At 37.8% G+C, this 25,265-nt stretch overlaps 1 protein-coding gene and 1 non-coding gene across 5 annotated transcripts in view; one reads left to right on the top strand and one right to left on the bottom strand.

The window, feature by feature from the left end:
* PIP4P2 (phosphatidylinositol-4,5-bisphosphate 4-phosphatase 2) overlaps window positions 1–20,399 on the bottom strand; it is an 88,496-nt gene extending 68,097 nt beyond the window's left edge. For all 4 annotated transcript variants that reach the window (XM_043971194.1, XM_043971184.1, XM_043971202.1 and 1 more), the window contains exon 1: window positions 20,143–20,399. In XM_043971194.1, the coding sequence (XP_043827129.1) occupies window positions 20,143–20,248 (106 nt within the window). In that variant the 5' untranslated portion in view covers window positions 20,249–20,399. The remainder of the gene's footprint in view (window positions 1–20,142) is intronic.
* LOC122737831 lies at window positions 7,248–7,372 on the top strand. Its single transcript, XR_006354596.1, has one exon. It is a non-coding gene; the product is annotated as a U6atac minor spliceosomal RNA (small nuclear RNA).
* Window positions 20,400–25,265: the final 4,866 nt, after the last annotated feature.

The raw sequence follows: 25,265 nt of genomic DNA, 5'->3' as shown, positions 1-25,265 counted from the left end.
ATGTTATTATAAGAGATATGATAATTATGAAACTAAGGTCCCAGCCATCTCAGGCCAAAGTGTGTAGGTGAAGAATTGGAAAGAAGAGAGGTAGAGGTAAGACCAATTAGGAAGCTACTGAAATAGTCCAAGTGAGAAGTGATGACTGCCCAAATAAAGGCCATGTGAATGGAAAGAAGGGGATGAATGAGAAATATTATGGCGTTATAAAAGATAAAACTTAACAACTGACAGGATGTGTAAAGTACAAAAAAGTGAAGAATTGAGGATAAAAATTGTGGGAACCACAGAACATATGTTTGGGGAAATGACAAGGAAGGAAGGAGTGGATAGAGTGCTGGACTTGGAGTCAAGAAGATTCATCTTCCTGAGTTCAAATCTGGCCTCAGACACTTATTAGCTGTGTGACCTTGGACAAGTCACTTAATTCTATTTGCCCCAGTTTCCTCTTATATAAAATGACCTGGAGAAGGAAATGGCAAACCACTCCAGTTATCCTTGTTAAAAAAAATTCCAAAAGGGCAGAGCCAAGATGGTGAAGGAAAGGCAGTGACTCACATAAGCTCTCCCCAAAATCCCTCCAAGTACATTTAAATAATGCCATAAGACAATTCCTGGAGAAGCAGAACCCACAAAGGGACAGGGTGAAATAATTTTCTAGCCAAAAACAACTTAGCAGGTTGGCAGGAAAGATCTATCACATCTGAGTGACGTGGAGCACAGTCCAGTGCAGGCTGATCCAACAAATCAGGATCAGGTCTTGAGAGCCACTGAATTAGCAGCAGCAGTGGCTGCTTTGGGGGCTCTCAGTCCACAGACAGTAACGGGGTTGAACAACTGATCAAAAGGCGAGTACAGGGGTCTCTTTGCTAGCACCAAGGCAGGACTCTGTATCTTTGCTCATACTCAGTTCCAGGTTGCAGTCCTGGGTGGGGAGTCCCAGGGCACAGAAGAGTGCTAGCACATCAAAGCTTGCAGTTCTCAAAGACCAATAAGAAAAAAGGAGCCACTGAGCTTTAATCTATGATGGATCAGTTTTTTTTTAATTGCTTGGGAATTAATTAGACAACAAGAGTTGAAACCAATTAGGGAAATAAGGAAGGAGAAATACAAATGAATAATCTTAGATCTAACCTTAGTCTATTCCTTTATAAAACTCACTGAATCCCAAACTGCCTGCCAGACCACGAATCCCTGAAAAGACTGAACACCAAACTACATGCGCTCCTTTCAATCCCGCTCTGTCACTGCTAAGTTCACCACCAGAGAGAGAGAGAACTTCCATTCCTGCCCTCACTTTTAAGTCGGTGTCCCAGAAGTTCCTCGCGTTCTCCTCCCCAAAAGGGAGGTCCTTCAAAAGCTGCTTCAGTAGCATATGCAATCTCTCAAATGATTCAGCTAAAACTTCTGATATATATCTTTTTTTGGGGGGAGGGGTGAGGCAATTGGGGTTAAGTGACTTGCCCAGGGTCACACAGCTAGTGAGTGTCAAGTATCTGAGGCCGGATTTGAACTCAGGTCCTCCTGACTCCAGGGCCGGTGCTCTATCCACTGTACCACCTAGCTGCCCCCCGATATATATCTTTATCACAAATAATTTTTATCACAGCAGAAAAGAGTGCTTGAGATCCCTCACCAATCAGGAGATGAGTAAACAAACCTTTCCTTAGATCATACCACCTTGGAAGAACTGAAAACTTAAAGATGTATCTCTGAAAATAAATGCCCCAAACCCCTGAGGCTTGGGAGAGTGCACCCACAACCATGGAATCAGAGCCTTACTTTAACAAAGAGTTAAAAGTCAGAAAAATGGGCTGGGATAATGAGCAAACAACAGAAAAAAATTCTGACCACAGAAAGTTATTATGGTGACAAGGAAGTCCAAAACACACCCTAAGAAGAAGATAACAAAGTCAAAGTTCCTACAACCAAAGATTAAAAAAATAAATAAATAAATAGGTCTCAGGCCATAGAAGAGCTCAAAAAGGATTTTGAAAATCAAGTAAGAGAGGTAGAAGAAAAATTGGGGAGAGAAATGAGAGTGATGCAAGAAAATCATGAAAAAAAATCAACGACTTGGTAAAGGAGACACAAAAATAAAAAAACTCCTTAAAAAGTAGAACTGGCCAAATGGAAAAGGAGGCACAAAAGCTCCCTGAGGAAAATAATTCCTTAAAACTTAGAATTGAGCGAATGAAATTTAATGACTTTATGAGAATCAAGAAAAAAATCAAACAAAATCAAAGCAATGAAAATAATAGAGGAGAGTGTGAAATATCGCATTGGAAAAACAATGAACCTGGAAAATAGATCCAGGAGAGATCATTTTAAAATTGTTGGACTACCTGAAAGACATGATAAAGAAAAAAAAGCCCAGACATTATCTTTTAAGAAATAATCAAGGAAAATTGCCCTGATATTGTAGAACCAGAAGGTGAAACAGAGGTTGAAAGTACCCACTTATCACTTCCTGAAAAAAGATCCCAAAATGAAAACTCCCAGTAATATTACAGCCCAATTCCAGAGCTCCCAGGTCAAGGAGAAAATATTGCAAGTGGTCAGAAAGAAACAATTCAAGTATTGTGGTGCCACAATCAGGATAACACAAGATCTAGTAGCTTCTATATTAAAGGATCAGAAGGTTTGGAATATGGTATTCCAGAGATTAAAGGAACTGGAACTACAACCAAGAATCACCTACCCAGAAAATTTTAGTATAATCCTTCCAGGGGAAAATGGACATTCAAAAAAGAAAAGACTTTCAGTTATTCTTGATGAAAAGACTAGAACTGAATAGAAAATTTTACTTTCAAATAAATACAAAACTCAAGAGAAGAATGAAGGTAAACAGAGGGCAGCTAGGTGGCAGAGTGTAGTAGCACTGGCTCTAGATTCAGGAGGACCTAAGTTCAAATGCGACCTCAGACACTTGACACTTACTAGCTGTGTGACTCTGGGCAAGTCACTTAACCCTCACTGCCCCATAGGGGTAAAAAAAAAGGTAAACAGAGAAAAAGAAATCATAAGGGACTTAATAGGGCTAAATCATTTATATTGCTATATACAAAAATGATACTTGTAACTCATATGAACTTTCTCATTATTAGGACAGTTGGAAGGAGTATATAAGACAAAAATATTTATATAAGCTCTTTTCTGGTGGTAAAGAATTGAAAACTGAGGGGATGTCTATCAATAGGGGTATGGTTGAACAAATTGTGGCATCTAATTATGATGGAATACTATTGTGCTATGAGAAATGATGAGCAGGAAACTCTCAGAAAAACCTGGAAAGACTTAAATAAGCTGAAGCAAAGTGAAATGTACTGTGTACAAAGTAACAGTAATATCACAAGATGATCAGCTGTGAATGACTTAACTACACTAAGCAATACAATGATCCAAGACAACTCTGAAGGACTTATGATGAAAAATGCAACCCATCCCTAGAGAAAGAACTGATAGTATCTGAATACAGATTGAAGCATACTTTTTTAAATGTTTATTATTTTTCTTGAGTTTTTTTATTTTTTGTTTTCTTTTACAACATGATTAATATGGAAATGTTTTATATGACTACACATATATTGCATTGCTTGCCTTCTCAATGTGGGGGGAGGGAGGAAGGAAAGGAAATAATTTGTAACTCAAAAGTTGTTAATATAAATATTCAAAATTGGTTTTGCATGTAATTGGGGGAAAATATAATACTAAATTATTTTTTTAAAAGATGATATGACAACTCACACTAAAAAATGAAAGAAAAAGAGAAAGGAAGGAAAGAAGGAAGGAAGAAAGGAAGGAAAGAAGGAAAAGAAAATCCTAAATGGGGTCACAAAGAGTAGGTCACAGCTAAATGAACAATACCACATATTATAATAAATTATAAATGTATAAACCACCTACATGTAACAGGTCAGCTAATAACAAAAATTGGAGAGATTAGTTGGAGGCATCTTTCACAAGTATCACTGGTAAAGTATTCTTTACAAAAGAAAGGATAAAGGTTCCTTTCCTATTAGAATATAAGCCTTTTGAGAACAAGGAAGGTTTGGGTTTTTTTAACTTTTCTTTATAGCCCCAGTACTTTGTACAGTTCCTGTAAAATAGTAAATATTTAATAAATGCTTGATGAATGGTTGGTTGAATGAAGATCACAATAAGTAAAATAAATAATTTCAATTTTGTGAAATTCATAAGTTTTTGCACAAACAAAAACTATAACTCAGATAAGACAAATTTTTATTGGGTCTTAAAAATCAATGCATCAAATTTTGCCTGACACATAGTAGGTGTTATAAAAATGCTTATTCCCTAATCCCTTTCCTTCCTTTCAAAAGATGAATTGCCAGCTACTACCAATCATATGAAAGATTTCTCCAAATTGACATAAACATAATTTCAAACAACTTTGAGGTTTCACCTCACTCCCAACAAATTCCCAAAGATAACAAAAATTGGAAATCACAAATGTTGGGAAGGTATTATACATTAATAGATTGAGTGAATCTGACAATTCTGAAATTCTCAGAATGTGTCCAATTCTTCTGAAAAACAATTTGGAGTTATGTGAGCAAAGTAACTAAAATGCCCATACCCTATTATTAAGAAATCCCTCTGAGGCAGCTAGGTGGCGCAGTGGATAGAGCACTGGCCCTAGAGTCAGGAGGACCTGAGTTCAAATCCGACCTCAGACACTTAACAATTACTAGCTGTGTGACCCTAGGCAAGTCACTTAAAACCCCAATTGCTTCATTAAAAAAAAAAAAAAAGAAAGAAAGAAAGGAAAAAAAAAAAAAGAAATCCCTCTGCTAAATGGATAGAGCACCAGCCCTGGATTCAGGAGGACCTGAGTTCAAATTCAGCCTCAGACACTTAACAATTACTGGCTGACCCTGCGCAAGTCACTTAACCCCAATTGCCTCATCAAAAAAAGAAAGAAAGAAAAGAAAAGAAAAGAAATCCCTCTGCTAGACATAGATCCCATGGAGGTTATCTACCCCCTGAAAAAAATCCCATAAATGGTGAACTATTTATAGCAGTGTTGTTTTTTTGGTTTTGTTTGGTTTTGGATTTGGGGGGGATTTTTTTTTTGTAGCAGCAAAGAGCTGTTAAAAATGGGAGTTCAGTCACTTAACCCCCATTGCCCCACAAAAACAAAACAAAAAATAAATAAATAAAAATGGGAGTTCACTGACTGGTGAATGACAAAAGGAATCTTGGTACATAAAAGCAGTGAAATATTGCTCATAAGAGATGATGAATAAGAGGCATTCAATAAACATGAAAGACATGTATAAATTGATAGAGGGTGAAATAAGCAGAACTATGAAAACAATATACACAATGAATGCACAAAGGAACCTGAAGGAACAGAAAACAGAAGAGAATGCTATGTAATTATAATGACCAACCTTGACCCCAAATAAGAGTTAAGAGAATGCCCCTCCCTCTTTTTAATGGAGAGGTGAGAGATAATGGATGTTGAATGTTGCCTTCACTGTCAGATGGGATTGATGTGTGGTTGGTTTTGTTTTTTGTTTTTTTTTTTGAGCTTCTAAAAAAATCTTTACTATAAAAGATGCCTCACTGGGTAAGTAGGGCAGAGGTATATTTAGCAATGATTGTAAAGTAAAAACAATAAGCATTGGTGTTTCTTTTTAACCCTCCTCTAAGAGCTTACCCACTTGATCATTCTCTGATCTGTAATTTCTCTTTTTCTACTAACTTCTTTCAAACCTACAAACATGCCCAGGTTTCTCCCATTGTTAAGAAACTGTCTTTAAAAGGATTAGAAATTACTGGAATACAAAGCTAACAGTGTTAAAGCAGTTCGTGCCTGGTACGTAGGGGAGATATGGGAAAAGGGACCAGATTATGCAGATTGCTGAAACTTTCAGGATGTCTACATCTTTAATGAAATTCATAATCCTCAAGCTTACTATCCTTTCCTGATACATATTTACCCAGTAACATTTGTAGTTTGTATTTTTAGATGGGAGTTGAGAACTGAAATATTTAGTCTTTGTTATGCATGGGAGGCTTGTCCAATGTCTGTTGGAATATACTGTAGAAAAAGCCATATGGTTAATGGAAAGAGAAATAGATTTGGAGGGAGAAATGGAACTGGGCTAGAAGCAGGCTCTGTTATATTCTGGCTGTGTGACCTTGGGCATGTTATTTTGAGAAACCAGAGACAGGGGACTCAGTTCCCTCATCCATAAAATGATGGAGTTGGACTAAAATTTTAAGGCACTAGTATAAATCCTATCTATGATATCTTCCTATGTCATAATCTAATATGATAACTGCTCCATCAGAAATTACTAATGATTTTTAAATTGCCAAATCTAATGACTGTTTCTCAATCTTCATCCTTTTTAACTTTGCTGTAGCTTTTGACAATATTGATCACCCTCTTCTTGATATTCTCTTCTCTCTAGGCTTTTATTACCCTACTCCTTCCTGGTTCTCTTCCTGTCTGACCACTCCTTCTCAGTGTCCTTTGCTGGATCTTCATCAAAACCATGTCTGATAACTGTTGGCATCCCACAAAGCTCTGTCTTAGGTGCCCTTTTTCTTCTTCTATTCTATTTCACTGAAAAATTTCATCATTTCTGATCAACTGATTTATCACCCATTTGCTAATTGGTCTCATTTCTAGTTATTCAGCCCTAACACCTCTCCTGCCTTCCAGACTCACATCTCCAACTACCTACTGGACATCTCGAAATGCATGTCTACAAATATCTTAAAACCCAATATACCAAAAACTCAACTCATTATATTCCCCTATCCCCAAGCTCTCTTCTCTTTCCTAACTTATTATTGGTAGTAATAGTAATTCATAACAATTAGTAATGCCTAACTATTACTGTTAAGGATACAACCATTCTTTTCATCACAAAGGCTCACAGACTAGTTGGCACCCTCAATTCCTCATTCTCTTATTCCTCTATATCCAATTTGTTGCCAAGTCTTGTCAATTTCATCTTCATAACATAGCTTGTATATACTTCCTTCTCTCCTCTGATACTTCCACCACCATGGTACATGCTTTCATCATCTCAGGCCTGGAATATCGCAATAGTCTTTTGGCCTCTCTACCTCAATTCTCTCCCCACTCTAATCCATTTTCCATTCAGCTATCAAAAAGAACTTCTTAAAGTTCAGGTCTGATCATGTCATTTCATTAAACTCTAGTGGCCCACTACTGCCTCTAGGATCAGATAAAAATCCTCTATTTGATGTTGTATGAAAGGAGAGAAGGTTAAAACTGCCCTTGTTAAAGATGGAAGAGATCCTAGTGGCCTTTACAACAAATATATGGTTAAGGCATTGCCACCTACTCCGTGGCATCTAACCATGTTAGGACAGCTAGATGACTCCGATTCAGGAGGACCTAAATTCAAATCCGACCTCAGACACTTGATATTTACTAGCTGTGTGACCCTGGACAAGTCACTTAACCCCCTCATTGCCCCACAAAAAAAATCCTCTATTTGGCTTTTAAAGCCCTTTATAATTTGACCCCTTCCTACTTTTTCAGTCTTCCTATACCTTATTCTCTTCCATGTAGTCTATGATTCAGTGACACTGGCCTCCTTGATCTTCATCATTTAAGACATTCTCTCTTGACTCCAAGAATTTTCGTTGTCTCTTCCACATGCCGAGGCTTCCTGCCCTCCTCATCTCCATTTCCCAACTTTTCTAGTTTCCTTTAATTCTCAGCTAAAATCCCACCTTCTGCAATAAGCCTTTCCAGTTCCTCCTTAAAGTTATTGCCTTTCCTCTAATGATGGTGGTGGTGGTGATGGTGATGATGAAGATAACTAACATTTATATCGTCCTTACTATGTGCCAGGCAGAGTGCTAAATACTTTCCAATTATCATCTCATTTTGATGCTACCTTTAATTTATCCTACATATGTCTTGTTTGCACATGGTTGTTTACATGTCATCTTCTTCATTAGATTGTGAGATCCTTGAGAGCAGGGGCTAATTTTACCTCTCTTTATGTCCCCAGGGCTTAGCACAGTGCCAGGCACATATGTGTTAGACATTTAACCAATGCTTCTTATTACTTTTGTTGTTGCAAAGTTAAGTAAAAATCAACAAAATGAGTAGATTCTACGAAACCTACTCATCTTGTTCCTAATCTACTAGATTCTCTTATTAGAAAATGTTAGCACATCAAATGGATATTGAAGAAGGTAAGAGAATATTTTTTTTTCTGTGTATCCCTTTCAAAATGGTATTTGTAAACTGTCAGCTCCTTCAGAGTGGGGATTGGTTATTTTGTCTTTGTGTCTCTAGCACCTATTACAGGGATAGGGGTTACTAAATGCTGGGAGGGTTCTACTGAATTGTTGGATCTGGAAAAAGTTTTAATATCCACCTAGTAGCATTATAGGACTCCTAAATTCAGAGGGTATTTTTTGGTTTTGTTTTTGCAGGGTAATGAGGGTTAAGTGACTTGCCCAGGGTCACATAGCTAGTAAGTGTCAAGTGTCTGAGGCTGGATTTGAATTTAGGTCCTCCTGAATCCAGGGCCAGTGCTTTTTCCACTGCATCACCTAGCTGCCCCCTCAGAGGGCATTTTTAAAGAATTGCCTTTACTCAGTTTGAAAACTCTAACCCAGCAGTAACCAATATGTGTTTACTTGAGTCATCCCTGATATATTTTTACCTTTTACATTTCACATCCTTAACATAAAAACAAATACATTCACTCTCTTTCTCTGAATCCTTTCCAAAAATGAGACACTACAGATACTGGTATTGGTCTAATGGTTTTTTAGGAAATTCTCCGTAAAAGTTTTTCACTCTAAATCTACATACTCTCATCCTTATGGTTACTCCTTCTCCTGATGATAGTTGTTTCAAATAATTGCTTAAGTTAATTGATCTCACTTGGACTAGAGCTACTAAGGGGTCTTTCTGTCTCTCATTTCTCCATCTTCCAATGTGTTCTACATATACTGTCATATTAATCTTCCTAAAGCAGTTCTCCTTTGGTCCATGCTATGCCCAGAATGAAATTAAAACTCTTTCACCAGGCATTCGCAGCCTTCCAAGTTTTGTCTTCACCATACATTTCCAGTCTCATCTAGCACTATATCATTTCATATATCTTATACTCTAAATGATCTAGGCTACTTGCATTTCCCTGAAAGTACCCCTTGGTTTCCTTCTTCTGTTGCATTGCTTATGCTTTTCCTTCTGTTGCTTTTCTGCCTGTCCAATCTCTATTCATTTTTCAAGGAACTACTCAAAAGCCACCTCTGGCATGAAGTCTTTACCTAGTCAAAAGATTACAGCTTTAGAGCCAAAAGAGACCTCATAAATCTTCTAGTTCAATACCTTTGTTTTATTGGTGAAAAACTAAGGTCCAGAAAGTTAAATAACTGGTTCAAGGTAACACAAGAAGTAGCATATCCAGAATTAGAAGTCATGTTCTCTGACTCTAAAGCCCCCCCAAATCATCACTTTTTCTTTCATACCCTGAGAGCAGCTGGAAATAATCTTTTCCTTCTCTGAATCCTTTCCTCTTGTCTTCTTTTCTCTTACTACCACATACTCCCTCCTTTAATTACCTATAACAATTAAGTATAGCCAAGCAAAATAAAGTAATTATTAGCCATATCTGAAAATGTATGTCTCACTCTGAACCCCTCGTCAATCACCTCTTTGCTGAGAGGTAGGAAACGTGTTATCAGGATTTAGTTGCATTCATCATAGTTCTTAAGTCTTTGACAGTTGGTTTCCTTTAGCCTAGTACTGAGCCCTTAATACATGTCTTTCCCCACCATCCTTTGTACTTCAATAATTGTACTTTCACATTATACCTTGCATTATAATTGTTTCTGTGCTTGACATCTTCACTCCTAGACTGTAAACCATGAAATCAAAACCTGTGTATTCTTTTTTTCCCACCCATTACAAGAAGATTACAGAAATAGGTGGCACTCAATAAATGTATGTTCAATCTGTCCACAAGCATTTAAGTATCTACTATGTCCCAGGCACTGTGAGAAGTGCTGGGGATACAGAAAGAAAGATTGAAACAATCTGTACTGCAAAGTGCTTTCCTTCTAATGGAGGAGACAAGTGTGATATATAGCATAAATATAAAGTGAATAAATACAATGTAAACAAAGATAATAGGAGGTGGTTTGGGATGGAGGGCACTAACAGGAAAGGCTCTGAGCATAAGATGGTGACTTGACTCTAAATCTATACTTGGACTGCCAGGACTTTGAAATATTCACCATGTAATATGTCCCCATAATTCTCCCTTTCTAGGAATCACACTTCTAAGATTTGGACAGGGGATTTCTTAGTTTTTCAGTCAGTGGGACAAGCCCTAAACTGTATGCCCCCCAGTAGCTTCAAATCTTGGCCTTTAAGAAAAATAGAGGAAAATTATTTTTGTTATTTCTCTAGGATGTATATACTAGTAATGAAATAGTTTGAGGCACCCATGTGAACATGTTTTTTCACAGGAATGTCACACAGACCTTTATAGTTTATAAAGGGAAGAGAAAAATATGGCAAGTTAGGTCAAAAAGTAAACAAACGTTCATTAAGCACTTATGATATGCCTGGCACATGCTAAGCACCCTGAATACAAAGAAAGGTAAAAAGCAGTCCAAGCTCTCAAGAAGCTCACAGTCTAATAAAAGAGACCATAGGCAAACAACTATGTACAAATAAGACACAGAGAGGATGAATTGGAGATAATCTTAGAGGGAAGAACTAGATTAAAGGGGATTGGCAAAGGTTTCCTGCAAAAAGCCAGATTTTATCTGGGGTTTATCAGGGACACCAGGGGACTTGGATAAGGGGTAGAACATTCCAGATATAGGGGGTAGCCAGTGAAAATATGCAGTCAAGAGATGGAATGTTGTTTGAGGAACAGCAAAAAAAAAAAAAAAAAAAAAAAGTCATTGTCAGTGAATTACAGAGAACCTGGAGGGGAATGAAGTGTAAGAAAATTGAAAAGATTGGAAGGGCTTAGGTTATGAAGGTCTTTAAAAACCAGAGGTTTTATATTTGATCCTGGAAATAATAGGGAACTAATGGAATTCATTAAACAAGAGTGGATATAGTCAGACCTGTACTTTAGAAAGATCAATCAGATAGATGAATGAAGTTCGGAGAAACATGAGGCAGGAAGACCAATCAGGTTAAACTTAGTCAATTTCTAGTCTACTGGAGGATAACAATTGAAAGAGAAATTTAAATCAAGCAAAGTAAGAGAGTAAAATACTTCATTATTTCAATGAATCAACAACCTCACTAATAAAAGTTCTTCCTCCAATGGCACAGATCACATTTCACATATATCTTCTCATCCTATGTTATTGTTGCCCACATTCTGCCATAAAACCTCCAAGAAGCTACGCAATACACTATGCTGAAGGCTTTCTTTTTGGCCTTAGGAACATTTCATAGAAAGCAATGCTATACTCAACCTTCCCATAACGCCCCCACTTCAGCAACATGACCAGTTCATTTTCTTTTTCTGGATAATAATTTTTATGGTACTTCCTGATATAAATCATTGTTAATAAGAGGCTAGAGCCCATTTGCATCTGGAATTTGTCTCTCTATTGCCCTTTGGGTCACCTACAACTTTATTGTTCTTTGGCCAGTGTAGTCTTCTATGATTCCTAGTCACAGAATACCACCAGATGATATGGGTATTAAAAAGAAGAGTTTGCATTAAAAAGCATGGAATGATTGAAAGATCTGGAATTTTCCAAGGAACACAGCTCTCTTTCTTCCTCCTTATCACTCCTCCAACTATCTCATTATCCACCTGTGATGCCAGATAAATATATTGATGAGAATAACTCAATGGTCTGACTCACCTATCCAACAGCATATCAGGCATAGTTTGGACAATAAGCATAGAGTGAGATAGAAGTTCAAAAATCATTTTTATAAATGTAACTGTTTCTATAAAAGCACCTCCAAATCCTCAATATCATTTGGTGGCAAGTATTTATTATTAATTGGGGAGAAGGAATTTATATTTGTATTATTTAATATAATATAATAATTTCTATTATTAATTGGAGGATATTTTTTGACTGGTGTAGAAAACTCTCTCTACCATTATAAATCACCAAATGTTCTGCATCTTAAATAAACTTTGGAAGTTGCCTGCAAAACAGAGAGATTAAATGACTTGTCCTGGGCCACAGAGAGTAGATGTTGAAGGCAGAACTTGAACCCAGATCTTCTTGACTGAGGTAACTTCTCTTTCCATTATTTCATGTTACCTCTAATAACATTAATAATGACATTATTACATAGTCTTTAATAGATCTTAGCCATCCATCACATGAGCTCCACAGGGAGGGAAGAAGGAAGGAAATAAGGAAGGAAGGAAGGAAATGAGTACTTATTAAGTGCCTACTATGTGCCGGGCACTATGCTAAGTGCTTTATAAATATCATTTCACTTGATCCTCACAACTTTGGAAAGCAAGTGCTATTATTATCCCCATTTTACATCTGAGGAAACTGAGGCAAAAAAGCTTAAGTGACTTTCCCAGGGTCAAATAGCTAATAAGCATCTAAGGGAAGATTAAAACTCTTAAGTATTCCCAAGTGCAAGTCCAGCACTCTAGCCACAATATCATGCTGCCTCTTAAAAATCAGGAACCAAACTCATGTTTCTTGCTTCTTATCCACTGTTATATGTTTCCTACAGGAAAAAGGTTTCTTTAACAATATTAGTGGGATTGGAGAGGCTGATAGCCTCAATGGGAGAAGAAAGGTATCCTAAAAAACACAGCCCCCAAGGCAGCAGCACCTTCCTCCCCAGAAGGAAAAGATTAGCATGAGATATGCCTCCCTGCTACGTCAGAGGAAGTCAGGTTCCAATAATTCAGACATCTATTAGTCAGTGCATAACTTTAGGGGAAAAAAAGCTATGGAGAACCCAAATCCAAGGCTATCTGCTTTTCTGCAAATCAAGAGATATTGGGATTTTATTTGATAATATCAATATAATAGCTTTAGCACTTTGGGAAATAATTTTGACAACTCACACCATTACTTTTCCTTTCTAATTTCTAGATTTATCTTTGATTTTAAGATTTCTCATAATGTGAACCATAAAACTTGGCCAAATAGTCTTAAATCTAAGAAGCAAGCTACCTAAAAAAATAGTCTGCAGACATTGGGAGTTGATCACTTCCCCTCCCAACACACTCAATATTTTCAGTCAAATGTTGAGAAACATGTTGGCATGAACTAAAAAAAAAAGTGTGAGCATCCCAAAATAGGCCTGCAGAAACATGGCTAAATTAAGATTTGTAAAGGTAAAAGATCTGCTTTATTCTGATATACATGGAAAGCTAATAAAAGTGTACTGCACAATGCCAAGATTAATACAAATAGTATAACTCAAAGGAAGTGATCATAGCATCATAGTTTTTAGAGATGGAAAGAACTTTGGAAATCACCTAGTCCAATACACTCTTCTACACATGAAGAAATTGAGCCCTAGAATTACATAGATCTGATGAGAAGAGTCAGAATTTGAACTGAGGCAGTACCTTCCTCAATGATACCACCTGTCAGTCTAACCACCACCACCACCACCACCATGGTAGTTACTAGAATTTTTATAGGGCCTTAAAGTTCAAAATGCACTTTACACTTACTATCCCAGTAGATCCTCACCATAGCCCTCTGTTGATTATCTCCCATTCATATACCAAATTATACATAACTGTTCACATGGCAAGTCAATAAACATTCATGAAAGCCTATTGAGTGATGACAGGCACTTAGGATACAAAAAGAGGCAAAAGATAGTCCCTGCTCTCAAGGAGCTCACAATCTAATGTTTTCCCCATTAGACTATGAGATCCTTGAGGCTGTATTTTGTTTTTCTTTGATTCCTTTAAAGCTTAGCACATTCTAGGCATCTATTAAATGTTTACCAACTGATTGCAGATGCTATTATTATCATCATTTTATAGTTAATGAAACTGAGAAAGGTTAAGTGACAAGATCATTCAGCTGGAGTAGAATTGAACAAGAATAATCAATCAATAAACATTTAAGTGCCTACTCTATGTGAGGCGCTATGCTAAGCCCTTTAAAATCACTTCTCATTTGATCCTCTCAACAACCCTGAAAGATAGGTGCAGTTATTTTATAGATGAGAAAACTCAGACAAATAGAAGTATCTGAAGCAGAATTTTAACTCAGGGCTTTTCTAATTCTAATTCTAGCACTGTATTCATGATACCACCTCACTGTTCCTACAGTAGAACACTGTTCTAGTTCTAAACTTTCCCTACTCTTACTCTATGGTCTTGCATACCAAACAATTTCTCTGTGCCTCAATTTTTCTATTGTCACAACATAATGGAATCATTAAATACATGTGGTAGATTTCAAAGACAAGGCTATGTGTGAAATATTATTTTGCTTTCTCTAAAATAGTCATGAAAGTTTATTAGTCAATGGGGAAAACACTTCTTTAAATAACTTGAGTTTTACATCATTTAAGATGTAAAACAGTGCAAAGGGAATTTTTTCAACGAACACTTTCAACAGAGATCTCCATATGGTTTTTTGTTTGATTGTTTGTTTTGGGGTTTTGTTTTTTTTTTTTGTTTTTGTTTTCAGGGCAATGAGGGTTAAGTGACTTGCCCAGGGTCACACAGCTAGTAAGTGTCAAGTGTCTGAGGCCGGATTTGAACCCAGGTACTCCTGAATCCAGGGCCGGTGCTCTATCCATTGCACCACCTCGCTGCCCCCATCAGAGATCTTAATATAGATCATCATCAATACCACCATGTCTTTGATTGTGTAATTGAAAAAAATTACTTCAACCTATGTTTTATAATTAAAATAAAAGTTTATCTGTCATTTTTTGAATTCAAATGAAAAATTATTAGAAAACACTAATGGGAACCACTGTATAAAACTCAAATTGTTTCTAAAAATGCAACCCAAAAAAAACCTGGCTATGATAAAATATCTAGCCTCTTCTTAGGAATAGCAGAGAAGGAAGGAAGGGAAAAGCATGGCTGGATTGTCTTCTATGTTTCAAGCGCTGCACTAAACACTTTACAAATATTATTTAATCCATCCTCACAACCACCCTGGGAGGCAGGTGCTGTTATTATCCTCATTTTACATTTGAGGGAACTGAGGCAGGCAGAGGGTCAGGGACTTGTCCATGGTAACACAGCTAAAAAGTATCTGAAGTAAAATTTTAATTCAGCTCTTCCTGACTCTAGGAAATCTATGTACTTTACCCACTGCAATATGAATGGATATTGTCTAAAATTTATTCCCACAGTTAACATGCTTATAGTTAGATAAACTTTAGACATAAGCTTTGTGTAGCAGATAGAAAATGCTATAGGAATAACAATGTATCTGGAATGAAAAGCTCTGGTTTCAAATCCTGACCCAGGCACATACTACCTATATAGAACTTCACTATGTAATACTTGACTCCTTTCTCTGGGTCTCATTTTCTTCATCTCTAAAAGAAGAACATCAGGGCAGGGGCAGCTAGGTGATGCAGTGGATAGAGCACTGGCCCTGGAGTCAGGAGGACCTGAATTCAAATTTGGCCTCAGACACTTGACACTAGCTGTGTGACCCTGAGCAAGTCACAACCCCAATTGCCTCATCAGAAAAAAAAATTAATTAAAATAAAGATATCAGACTAGATGACTTCAGGGTCTTGTCCTTCCCGGTTCTGATGTTATAAGCCTAAGAATGAAATCTCTTAAAAAGAGAGATCACTGGGTTTTTTTGTTTTGTTTTTTTGTTTGTTGTTGGTTTTTTTGTGGGGTGGTCAGGGTTGGGTGGCATGCCCAGGGTGAAGCAGCTGGTGAGTGTCTTATGTCTGAGGCCAGATTTTGACTCTGGTCCTCCTGGGTCCAGGGCAAGTGCTTTGTCCACTGTGTCACCTAGGCACCCCATGATGACATCTTTAAAATAAAATTAAAGGGTGAGAGAATTGCACTGGGAGAAAGGGAAAGGGAGAGGTGAAACGGGGTAAAATACCTCACATAAAACAAGCAAGAAAAAGCTTATGGAATGGAGAGAAAGATGGGGGAGAAGTGGGGGAGTGAATGAGCTTTACACTCATCAGAATTGGCTCAAAGAGGGAATAACATACACACTGAAATGAGAACAGTAATGTATCTTGCCCTGTAGGAAAGTGGGAGGAGATGGGGATAAGGGGGGAGGGGTGAAGGAAGGGAGGGCAGATTGGGGGTGGGGCAGTCAGAAGCAAAACATTTTTGAGGAGGGATAGGGTGGAACAAGATAGAAAATAGAGTATCATGCGAAGGGAAAAGGATGGAGGGAAACACAGCAATAGTAACTGGTGGAAAATTTGAAGCAGAGGAAAGAGCAATGTAAGATGAGAAGGAGGAGTAAGAGGAAGGTACTTTCTTTGCTGGGCTATTGTGAAGAAAATTCTTTGTCAGGTATAAGGTACTATATAAACGATAGCTATTATTGTTTTTGCAATAATCAACCTCATGGGTATTTTGTAAGGAAATCTCCCTTTAAAGTACTATATAAATATAGTTTACTATAAAAAACATGAGCAGGATGCTATCAGAAAAACCTGGAAAGACTTACATGAGCTGATGCAAAGTGAAATGAACTATACACAAAATAACAACAATATTCTAAGATGAGCTGCTGAGAACAATAGTTCTTTTCAGCAATACAATGATCAAAGACAATTCTGAAGGACTTATGAAAAATGCAATTCATCTACAGAGAAGTAACTGATGGTATATGAATACAGGTGGAAGTATATTTTTTGTGTTGTTGTTAGTTCCCTTTTCTAAAGTTTTTTTGTCTGCTATGTTTTGCATGACTGCACATGTATAACATTAAATTGCTTGAGTTCTTAAGGGAGTAGGGAGAGAGGAATAGAATTTGGAAAACAAAGTTTTAAAATCAATGTTACAATTTGTTTTTACATGTAAGGTGGGGGAAAAGCAAATAAATGAATAAATGAATAGATAGATAGATAAATAAATAAATAAAAGGGGAGATCACATTATTGATGTTATACCCTACCTATAAGGCTATCACATTTATTAATAAATTTACTAAAATATCCAAGTCATGGAGCTTAACTGGCATTCCAAATGAGGTTGAAACTGACTTCCCATTTCATTATTGTCACTCCACACAGGCTCACCAATACCCAAAGGAACCACTGGACTCCTTTAAGGGACCATCATAGGATCTGGACAGATAGATACCCAGTACCAACTTGGTAGAGTTCTCCAGTCATTCCACTTAAAGTCTGATTGTCACTCAGGCTGAAGATGATTCTCTCTGCGTTTAAACCTACTCACATTGATTCATAGACTCTACATTATTAATAACATATCTTGAAATAAACACTCCAATGACTTTCAACCTAAAATGCTGAGTCTCAGGTGGGATTTCAGATTCAGTATCTTCCTACAGTAGGCATAAACAGCATCTAGTTTTAGTCCTCTCTCTGCATCCATTGCTATTTTTATTAAAAGGAGGCCGACTGAAAAGTAAATGAAAAGCAGCATCAAAACCAAAGGTTAGCATTAGTAATGCTAGCTTCAAATGTGTTTAGTTCCACTACTAATATAGGCGGAATTATTTTGATTGCTATAATGATTCAAAATAACGAGGATTAGATTTAGCCTTGCAGAGTTGTCAAACCACGAATAAGATTTGCAGTGGTTTTGAAGCTTTTGTTTTGGATTAGAAATATACTATCAGAATTGTTTAATGTTGGCCAAACTAAAAATATTAGTCACTAATTATTTTTAAGTCAATAAATTATTTTTTAAAACTGGCTAATAAACTACATCTTTACTTGTCATTTATTATTTCTGATACCAAGCCATTTAACCATACAAAATTAAGATATTTAACTGTTTATCCTGTCTCAGTTACTTAATTTTAAGGGGGGAAAACCTCCTATTCCTCAAGTCTCTCTCCTGCATTAAAGGATTCCAAGTTTTCTGAAAGTAAGTCACTGAACTGAAGCTTCTCCTGTAGGGTGTTGGGAATAAGCATTGAACTTGAGGTCAGGAGATATGAATTTCAGTCTCATTTCAGACACTATCATGGGAGCAGTGTTACAACTTCAGGGTGTCTAAACCTAATTTTCTTCATCTGTAAAAAAGGGGGGGGGTGATAGTAAGACCTATAGTATCTATAGGTTTGTGACGCAGATCAAGTTTGCAAGGCATTTACAAACTTTCCAACATGTCCCAGAAATCTTCCCATGCTAAGATTTTTAGAAATCAAGGTAAAAGTTTTGACAGGTATCATGGGGCTTCAGGATCTTGAACATCACTTTATTATTTTCAAAATCCAAAAATACCTCCCTCAAAGTAAAGATGAATAAAGATAAAATAGAAGTTATAGAACAATGACAAACAAATTAAGACTCCAATATACTTCCTCGAAGAGAGAACTTTATTAAGCTGAACCTTCTGACAGTTGTCAACCTATCTCAGTCAACCCAATTTGTAATAAGAATAGAAATCTTAATATTGAACTTGCCCAAGAAGGGAAATCTCACCATGTGGTGCCATGGATACAAACTTTTTTTGTCCTGATCAACAAAAATAATTTGGTGGGTTTTTTTATGTCTACCCCATCTTGTATCTATCATTTGTCCCACCTCTCATAGCATGTGAGACTATCTCCCTGAGTTATTCATAGCTGAAGAGTTTTTTTTCCTCTATCCTGTTTCTTGTAGGATTTGTGGTCTAGATGGTCACCTTTCACGTTATAATGTGTTAAATGAGCCTTTTAACCAGACGAGTCCAACCTGCTCTGCAGCTGCTCCTATTTCACACCAGAACTAAAAAGAAAAGTTAAGTGTTACCAGAAACACGACCTGCCCTTCTTTTCAAAAGCATTGCCCTGTTGTCTCCTAAGGCTTTCCATACTTTCCCCAAATTGCATCCAAGCCAAATGGGATACAGTCACTTAAGCTATATCAGCAGTTGCCAGCTGACCAAGTCTTTCTCACTTCAGTGTTGTTTCTTAAGGTAAAATACAGTCCTCTCCTCTCACTACACTGACGTGAAAATAAGCTCTCCCCCCACCCCCCACGCTCCTCTTTCCTGTTGTAGAGGTGACAACTAGAGACTTTAGATGTGACCACTATGATCTCCCCACCAAAAAAGTACATAAAATTATTTATGATTTTTCATGCAATAATATGTTAATAATACATATATGATTACTGGATTAGGAAATAGGATGGGAATGTTGACAGTGCAAACTGGAGCTTCTGATGTATGACAAGAGGTCACTTTTTGAGAAGTGAATCTCTTAACATCCAGGTGGGCATCAAACACACGATCTTGTCCCCGCTATCACACGGTGGAGGCTCTCCCTTCCCACACACCCAAAGCTACCACTTATAAGGACAACAGAAGAATATGTATTCTTTAGCTCTGGGAAAACTGAAATTGCAGATACACACTAACCCAAACATCTTCTTACTTCGGTTGTATGAACTAATCCCTTTTGCTAAAGGAAATCCCTGATTCACCAGAGCAGTGGCAGGAAGGCTCGGGTGGGTGGTGGGAGGCAGTGGGGAGGTGGTGATTCGAATGAAAATCAAGACATGCTGCATATTTTTCCAAGCTTAGCCCTTTCAAGGGCAGATATCAAGGTGAGCAGCAGTCCCTGTTTCACAGCATCACTAAGGGATTTGTGAATGATTGTGAATGATTGCACACCAGCTTTAGTACACTTAGAGCTCATGCAAAAAAAGCAAAGTCCCACTCAGGATATACATTTCAGGTCCTTTTTTTCCCCTCCCAGAGTAAAGTACTTGTATAACATGCACGAAAGAAAAGCCCTGCAATGCAATGTAATTGCAGGACTCTCCGGTTTTGAAAGACACAATAAACATCGTCGTTCCTCCCACCTCTCCTCCTCTGGCTCCTTCTCCTCTCCCTCTTCCTCCTCCTCCTCCTCTCCCCTCCTCCTCCCCCTTCCTAACCTCCCCCACCAAGCCCAAGTGAAAGGCTCAGCTCTCAGAGCCCAAGCTCCCCGGTTTCCAGTATTCCAGCCTTTTCCTTGCCAAGCAGAAAGCAGCCTCGCTTGCCTTACCTCGGGGGCTGTTTTCCTGCAAATACGGCGGGGCAGTCGGAGTGACATTTCCAGAATGGGATGCTGACAGCAAAGGAGAGCGTTCATCCACTCCATCAGCAGCCATGACTGCAGCAGGAGCTCAGCTGGGAAGAGAGGCTGAAGGGCCAGCGGCTGCCGCCTCTGCTGCTGAAGCTGCTGCTGCTGAAGCTGCTGCTGTACCGGCTACTGCTGCTGAGAGGGGGAGAGCCCAGAATGTGTCACAAGGCGAGGAGGGGGGGAGGGGGCAGGAAAAGTGAGGGACCAAGGAAGGGGGTGGGGAAAGGCTTTTAGAATCCGAGGGGGAGGGGGAGCTTGAGGGAAGCTGGGGAAGCAGGAGGGGCGCCTGGGCAAAGAACAATTAGGGATGGAGCGGGAAATGGGCGGGGAGAGCAGGATGGCTCAGACTGCCCTCCATGCATCTTAAGTTTACTGAATGGAGGAAGAGAAATGGAAGATCAACCGGAGAAGAGGTAGAAAGGAGGGGGAAAAAGTAGTCTATCCCCGTGACTCTAGATAACTGGAGAACTACGGTAAGCAAACAGAGTTAATATTATCAAGCTCCTCTTGGAGAGAGAGCAAGGTAATCTTGGCTATCACACCAAGGGCAACTGTATGGGAAAAGTTAAATCCTGAATTTTTGCTCTTTAATTTCTGAATTGGTTCTTAAAAAAAAAAAAGAAGTGAAACTTTCATTCATCAACGAGAGGATTGAGGTTGGTGTGTGTGTGTGTGTGTGTGTGTGTGTGTGTGTGTGTGTGTGTTTTAAACGTATTTGTTCTCTAACATATATAGAAATGGTGTTTCTGGGTTCTGTATCCACATATATTAGCACCTTTACGGTAGAATTTCGTCAAGATTCAGCGTGGTAAATGACAACTGAAAGTTTCCTTTCTATAAATGCAGGTTATTTCCTTTATTATAAATCTGTGTGATGTTGTCACCGGTACATGCACTCTAATGAGATTTTGGAATCTCACAAAATTCTCAAATTCACATAATTTTTGTGGGACTGATGCATGAGTGCTCATTTCCATCTGCCTCCTGACTTCCTTGGCTTCCTTCAAGGCCCACATAAAATCCCACCTAACACACCTTTATGGATCCCTCTTAATTCTAGTGCCTTCCCTCTGTTGATATTTTCCAATTTATCCTATATACTGTATTGCTTGGTTATGCATAGTTGTTTGTATGTTATCTCCCCCATTAGACTTGAGCTCCTTGAGAGAAAGCACTTTCACATGGCACTGAGGATATAGAGTTTCCATCTGGATACTTTGTGTATCTCCCTGGCACATAGTAGGCACTTAATAAGTGTTTTTTAACTGACTAAATGTTTTAAAATAAACACTTGAAAATGAAAGTGGCTAAAAGCTAATAAATATCTTGGTTTCTAGGTTGAATGTTTTTTGGATGATTTGATTAAGTACAAAAATAGAATGAATGTAAGGCTCTTGAGGGCAAAGGCTATTTAATTTTATATTTGTCTTTGTAGCCTCAGGAACTTGCACAGTGCCAGACATCTAGCAGGTGCTTAATAAGCAACTGTAGAATTGAAATGGAATGAGAGATTTGCCAAAAGACAAGTATCAAAGACTATTGGACAAGTCCTATTAAAATGTGATATAGAATTAGACTTGGTCCTGAGTATTTCCTCCCTGGGAATAAAGATACAAAGTCACATGGAAAAGACAAGAGAAAAAAGGCAGCAAATCATCCCAGCTGTAAATTTGAAAGGGTATAGGGAAAGAAAGCCTTTTTTGTTTGAAACTACTTCACACATTACTTCAAGAAAATTCTTCATATGTCTGTCTAAGGACATATGGCATCAATTATTACCCTTTCTGCCTGAAAATCTACCTAAACAGCAGCTGTAATTCCTAAGGGAAAATCAAAAAAATAATATTGCTAGTGTGTGCTAATGAAACAGCTGTTTGTAGCCCAGTGAAATTGGTATACATTATACCCAATATACAAGAATCCCCATCTAAGTTCTCACATTACAAAGGAGTATGGAAAACCAATTGGATAAGGAGGCCATGGGCTAGAAGTGAAAAGTCCAGTGCTCAGTACTCTACTCACTGCTGCATTGATTAACTATGCTTAATTAACTTATTCTTTATGTTCACTTCAATCAATAATTCCTTCTAGGGTCCATAATTTCATCAAATCTTCACCACTGGAGATTTCATCCCCTTTACCATACTTTTTAATAGGAATGACAATTTTTGTATTCATTTTTCAGAAATTGCCACATATCATTCTCATATATGTGTGTGTATATATATATATATATATATATATATATATATATATATATATATATATATATATATATATATATATATATATGGCAGCAGTTCTCAGACACACAAGATCAGGGGGAAAAAATGGAAGCTATACTAACATGTAAGGGAGTTCAGCTGTAGTTATTTCTTTGATCTAATGTTTACCCTTTGTGAAATAATTGTTCTTGCCACTGCTTATAGAAACTTATCAGCTGAGTCCCTTTTCTGGAGAGGCCATAAATATCATATGACTCCAGTACCTTGTTTTTAATCTCAACATCACAAACTTTGTGATTTAATTGGTGGGAGTAGACCCTCCAGCCTCAACCAGAGACCTTCTTTGACTTGGGTCAGCTGGCTATTGAGACCAGGTGTAGATGAAAAATTCATCAGCCTTTGGCCAAGTCATTAATGAGTCTCTCTCTAGGCTAAGCCTCAGCAGAAAGGCACACAATCTATCACAGATTGTCCAGTACACTACTACAAAGTCTTGCCAAATGGCCTAATTGACCTAGTATTCAATGGGTACTCACCAATGTTTGTGAAAGGTCTTGAATTTTCTTCTGATTGGCCTATGTTCTGGTTTAGCCTACATCTCAAGTACTTGGTTTCTTCATTGCATGGGGCTACATTTAATGTCCTACCAGGAAGGAAGATTTCCTCTTTTGTGATATATCCCTTCCCATTTCTGATCTCCTGCACTGTGTATCATCCATATTTGATGATGACACTACTGATGGTTATCACAGTCTCTGTATGATGTGTTCCATCCAGCTTTACTTCAAAAGAGGCAATGAGAATTGGAATCCCATTTGGAATATCCTTCTGTAGTTTCGTGGAGAAAAAATATTTTGTGTTTAGAATCTTATGTCATTCTCCTTTAGGTTCTTATTCAATTTTAAATAACAATAACTAATAACATTTTTGTTGTTCTAATATTTTGCTGTCTTTATCCCTGAACTCCTGTTTCTTCTAAAGAAAGCTGTTTTGTAGACTGATGATTGATGTTAGTGATTAAGAGAAGAGCAGCATGCTATGGGCCATGGGATCATGAAGAATCAGACACAACTGAACTACAACAACACTTACTTACAACTTACAACAACAATACTTAGGAAACATAAGTGATGTTTTTGTGTGAATCAAAGACGGAGATATGGAAGAGCTCTCTAAATGTCTTCATGCAATTGACACACTAACTTGAATATGAAATTATCTGCACTCTTCTGAAAAATAAAGTTTTCTAGAATAATCCTGAAATTTGAAACACATTTACAAAATGTGAATGCCCCACAGGGAGGCATTACCCAAGCATTCAATAAACACTGTCCCCTACATATAGCTTTACTTTCTTCTTCCCCTTGCCCCTCCCCCATTCATTGGAAGGCAGAACTAGAGGACAGGCAGTACTGAGTTTGGGGTTGGGATGTAGAGGGAAGAAGCACAGTAATCTTAGCACGTTTATGATTTTGTTGTATGCATGAAGAAATCTGTTTATATTTTACATAGAATTATATTCATAGAATTTGAGCCATGGAAAGAACCATAGCAGACAGCTGATCCAACTTCCCACAAAATGTAGGTAACATCCCTGAAAAGTAGTCCTCATCTGCTTAAAATAAGGGGAAATTCATAAGGAAATTTATTCTGAGACAGGTCAAACAATGGATAGTGGTGGAGGTGGAGTAAGAAAGACTCCAAATCCACCCTCAGACACTTACTCGCTTATGTGACTCTGGTCAAGTCACTTAACCTATGTTGGCCTCAGTTTCCCTCCACTGTAAAGTGAGGATAATAACACCTACTTCAAAGAGTTGTATCAAATGAGATATTTGTAAAATGGCTTAGGTGCTCTATAAATGCTTATTCACTTCCCTGTTCTATCTGGGGACATCATCAAATTGTTAATAAGTTCTTCCCCCTATTGAGTCAAAACCAGCTTCCCTGTAATTTCACAGAATTTTAGAGTTGGAAGTGGAGGAGTGCTGAAGCCATCTCTTATAGGCTCAGGAGAGCCAATTATACAATTTTCAAAGTGAATATTTACACCTCAGAAAGCAGCAAATACTACAAATTGGGACTTGATTCATTGCTCTGTTGAACTTAAAGTGATGAAGAAAAAAATAATACAGATTAAATTTTAAAGTGTATCCTGCATACTTTTTTTTTTGAAGAGCTGATTGTTAAACATTTATCAGTATACCCCTGGTTGGAAGGGACCACAGATCTCATCTAGTCCAGCCCACACATGAAAATGAATCCCATCTCCAATGTCATCAACAGGTATGCAAATGGTCTATGGTTGAAGACCACCAAAGGAGAGGAAGTTACTGGCTCTCAAGGAAGATTATTCCACTTCTGGGTAACTCTTACCATTAGGAACCCAAACTGAAATCTGTATTCATAACTCTCTATAACTCCTGGGTATACCCTCTGGTACCAAGAATAAATCCTTTCAAAAGATCATAGATCTAGGACTAGAAGAGGCCATCTGGTCCTACCTCTCATAACGTTCAGGGAAAGTTAAATAAATTGACCCAGGCTACACATTTAGCTTCAAAAGTGGGATTTGCTGGGGCAGCTAGGTGGTGCAGTGGATAAAGCACTGGCCCTGGATTCAGGAGTACCTGAATTCAAATCCGGCCTCAGACACTTGACACTTACTAGCTGTGTGACTCTGGGCAAGTCACTTAACCCCCATTGCTCCGCACAAAACAAAAAACAAAAAAAAAACAAACAAAAAAAGTGGGATTTGAAACCAGGTCCTCTGCACTTTCCACTGTATTCTCATTCCTCTTTTATGTGGCAGCCATTCAA

Source organism: Dromiciops gliroides, chromosome 1 (genome assembly GCF_019393635.1).
Source record: "Dromiciops gliroides isolate mDroGli1 chromosome 1, mDroGli1.pri, whole genome shotgun sequence".
Lineage (NCBI taxonomy): Eukaryota > Metazoa > Chordata > Mammalia > Microbiotheria > Microbiotheriidae > Dromiciops > Dromiciops gliroides.
Note: the sequence above shows the minus strand (reverse complement) of the source record. Positions and strands in the feature narration are given on the sequence as shown.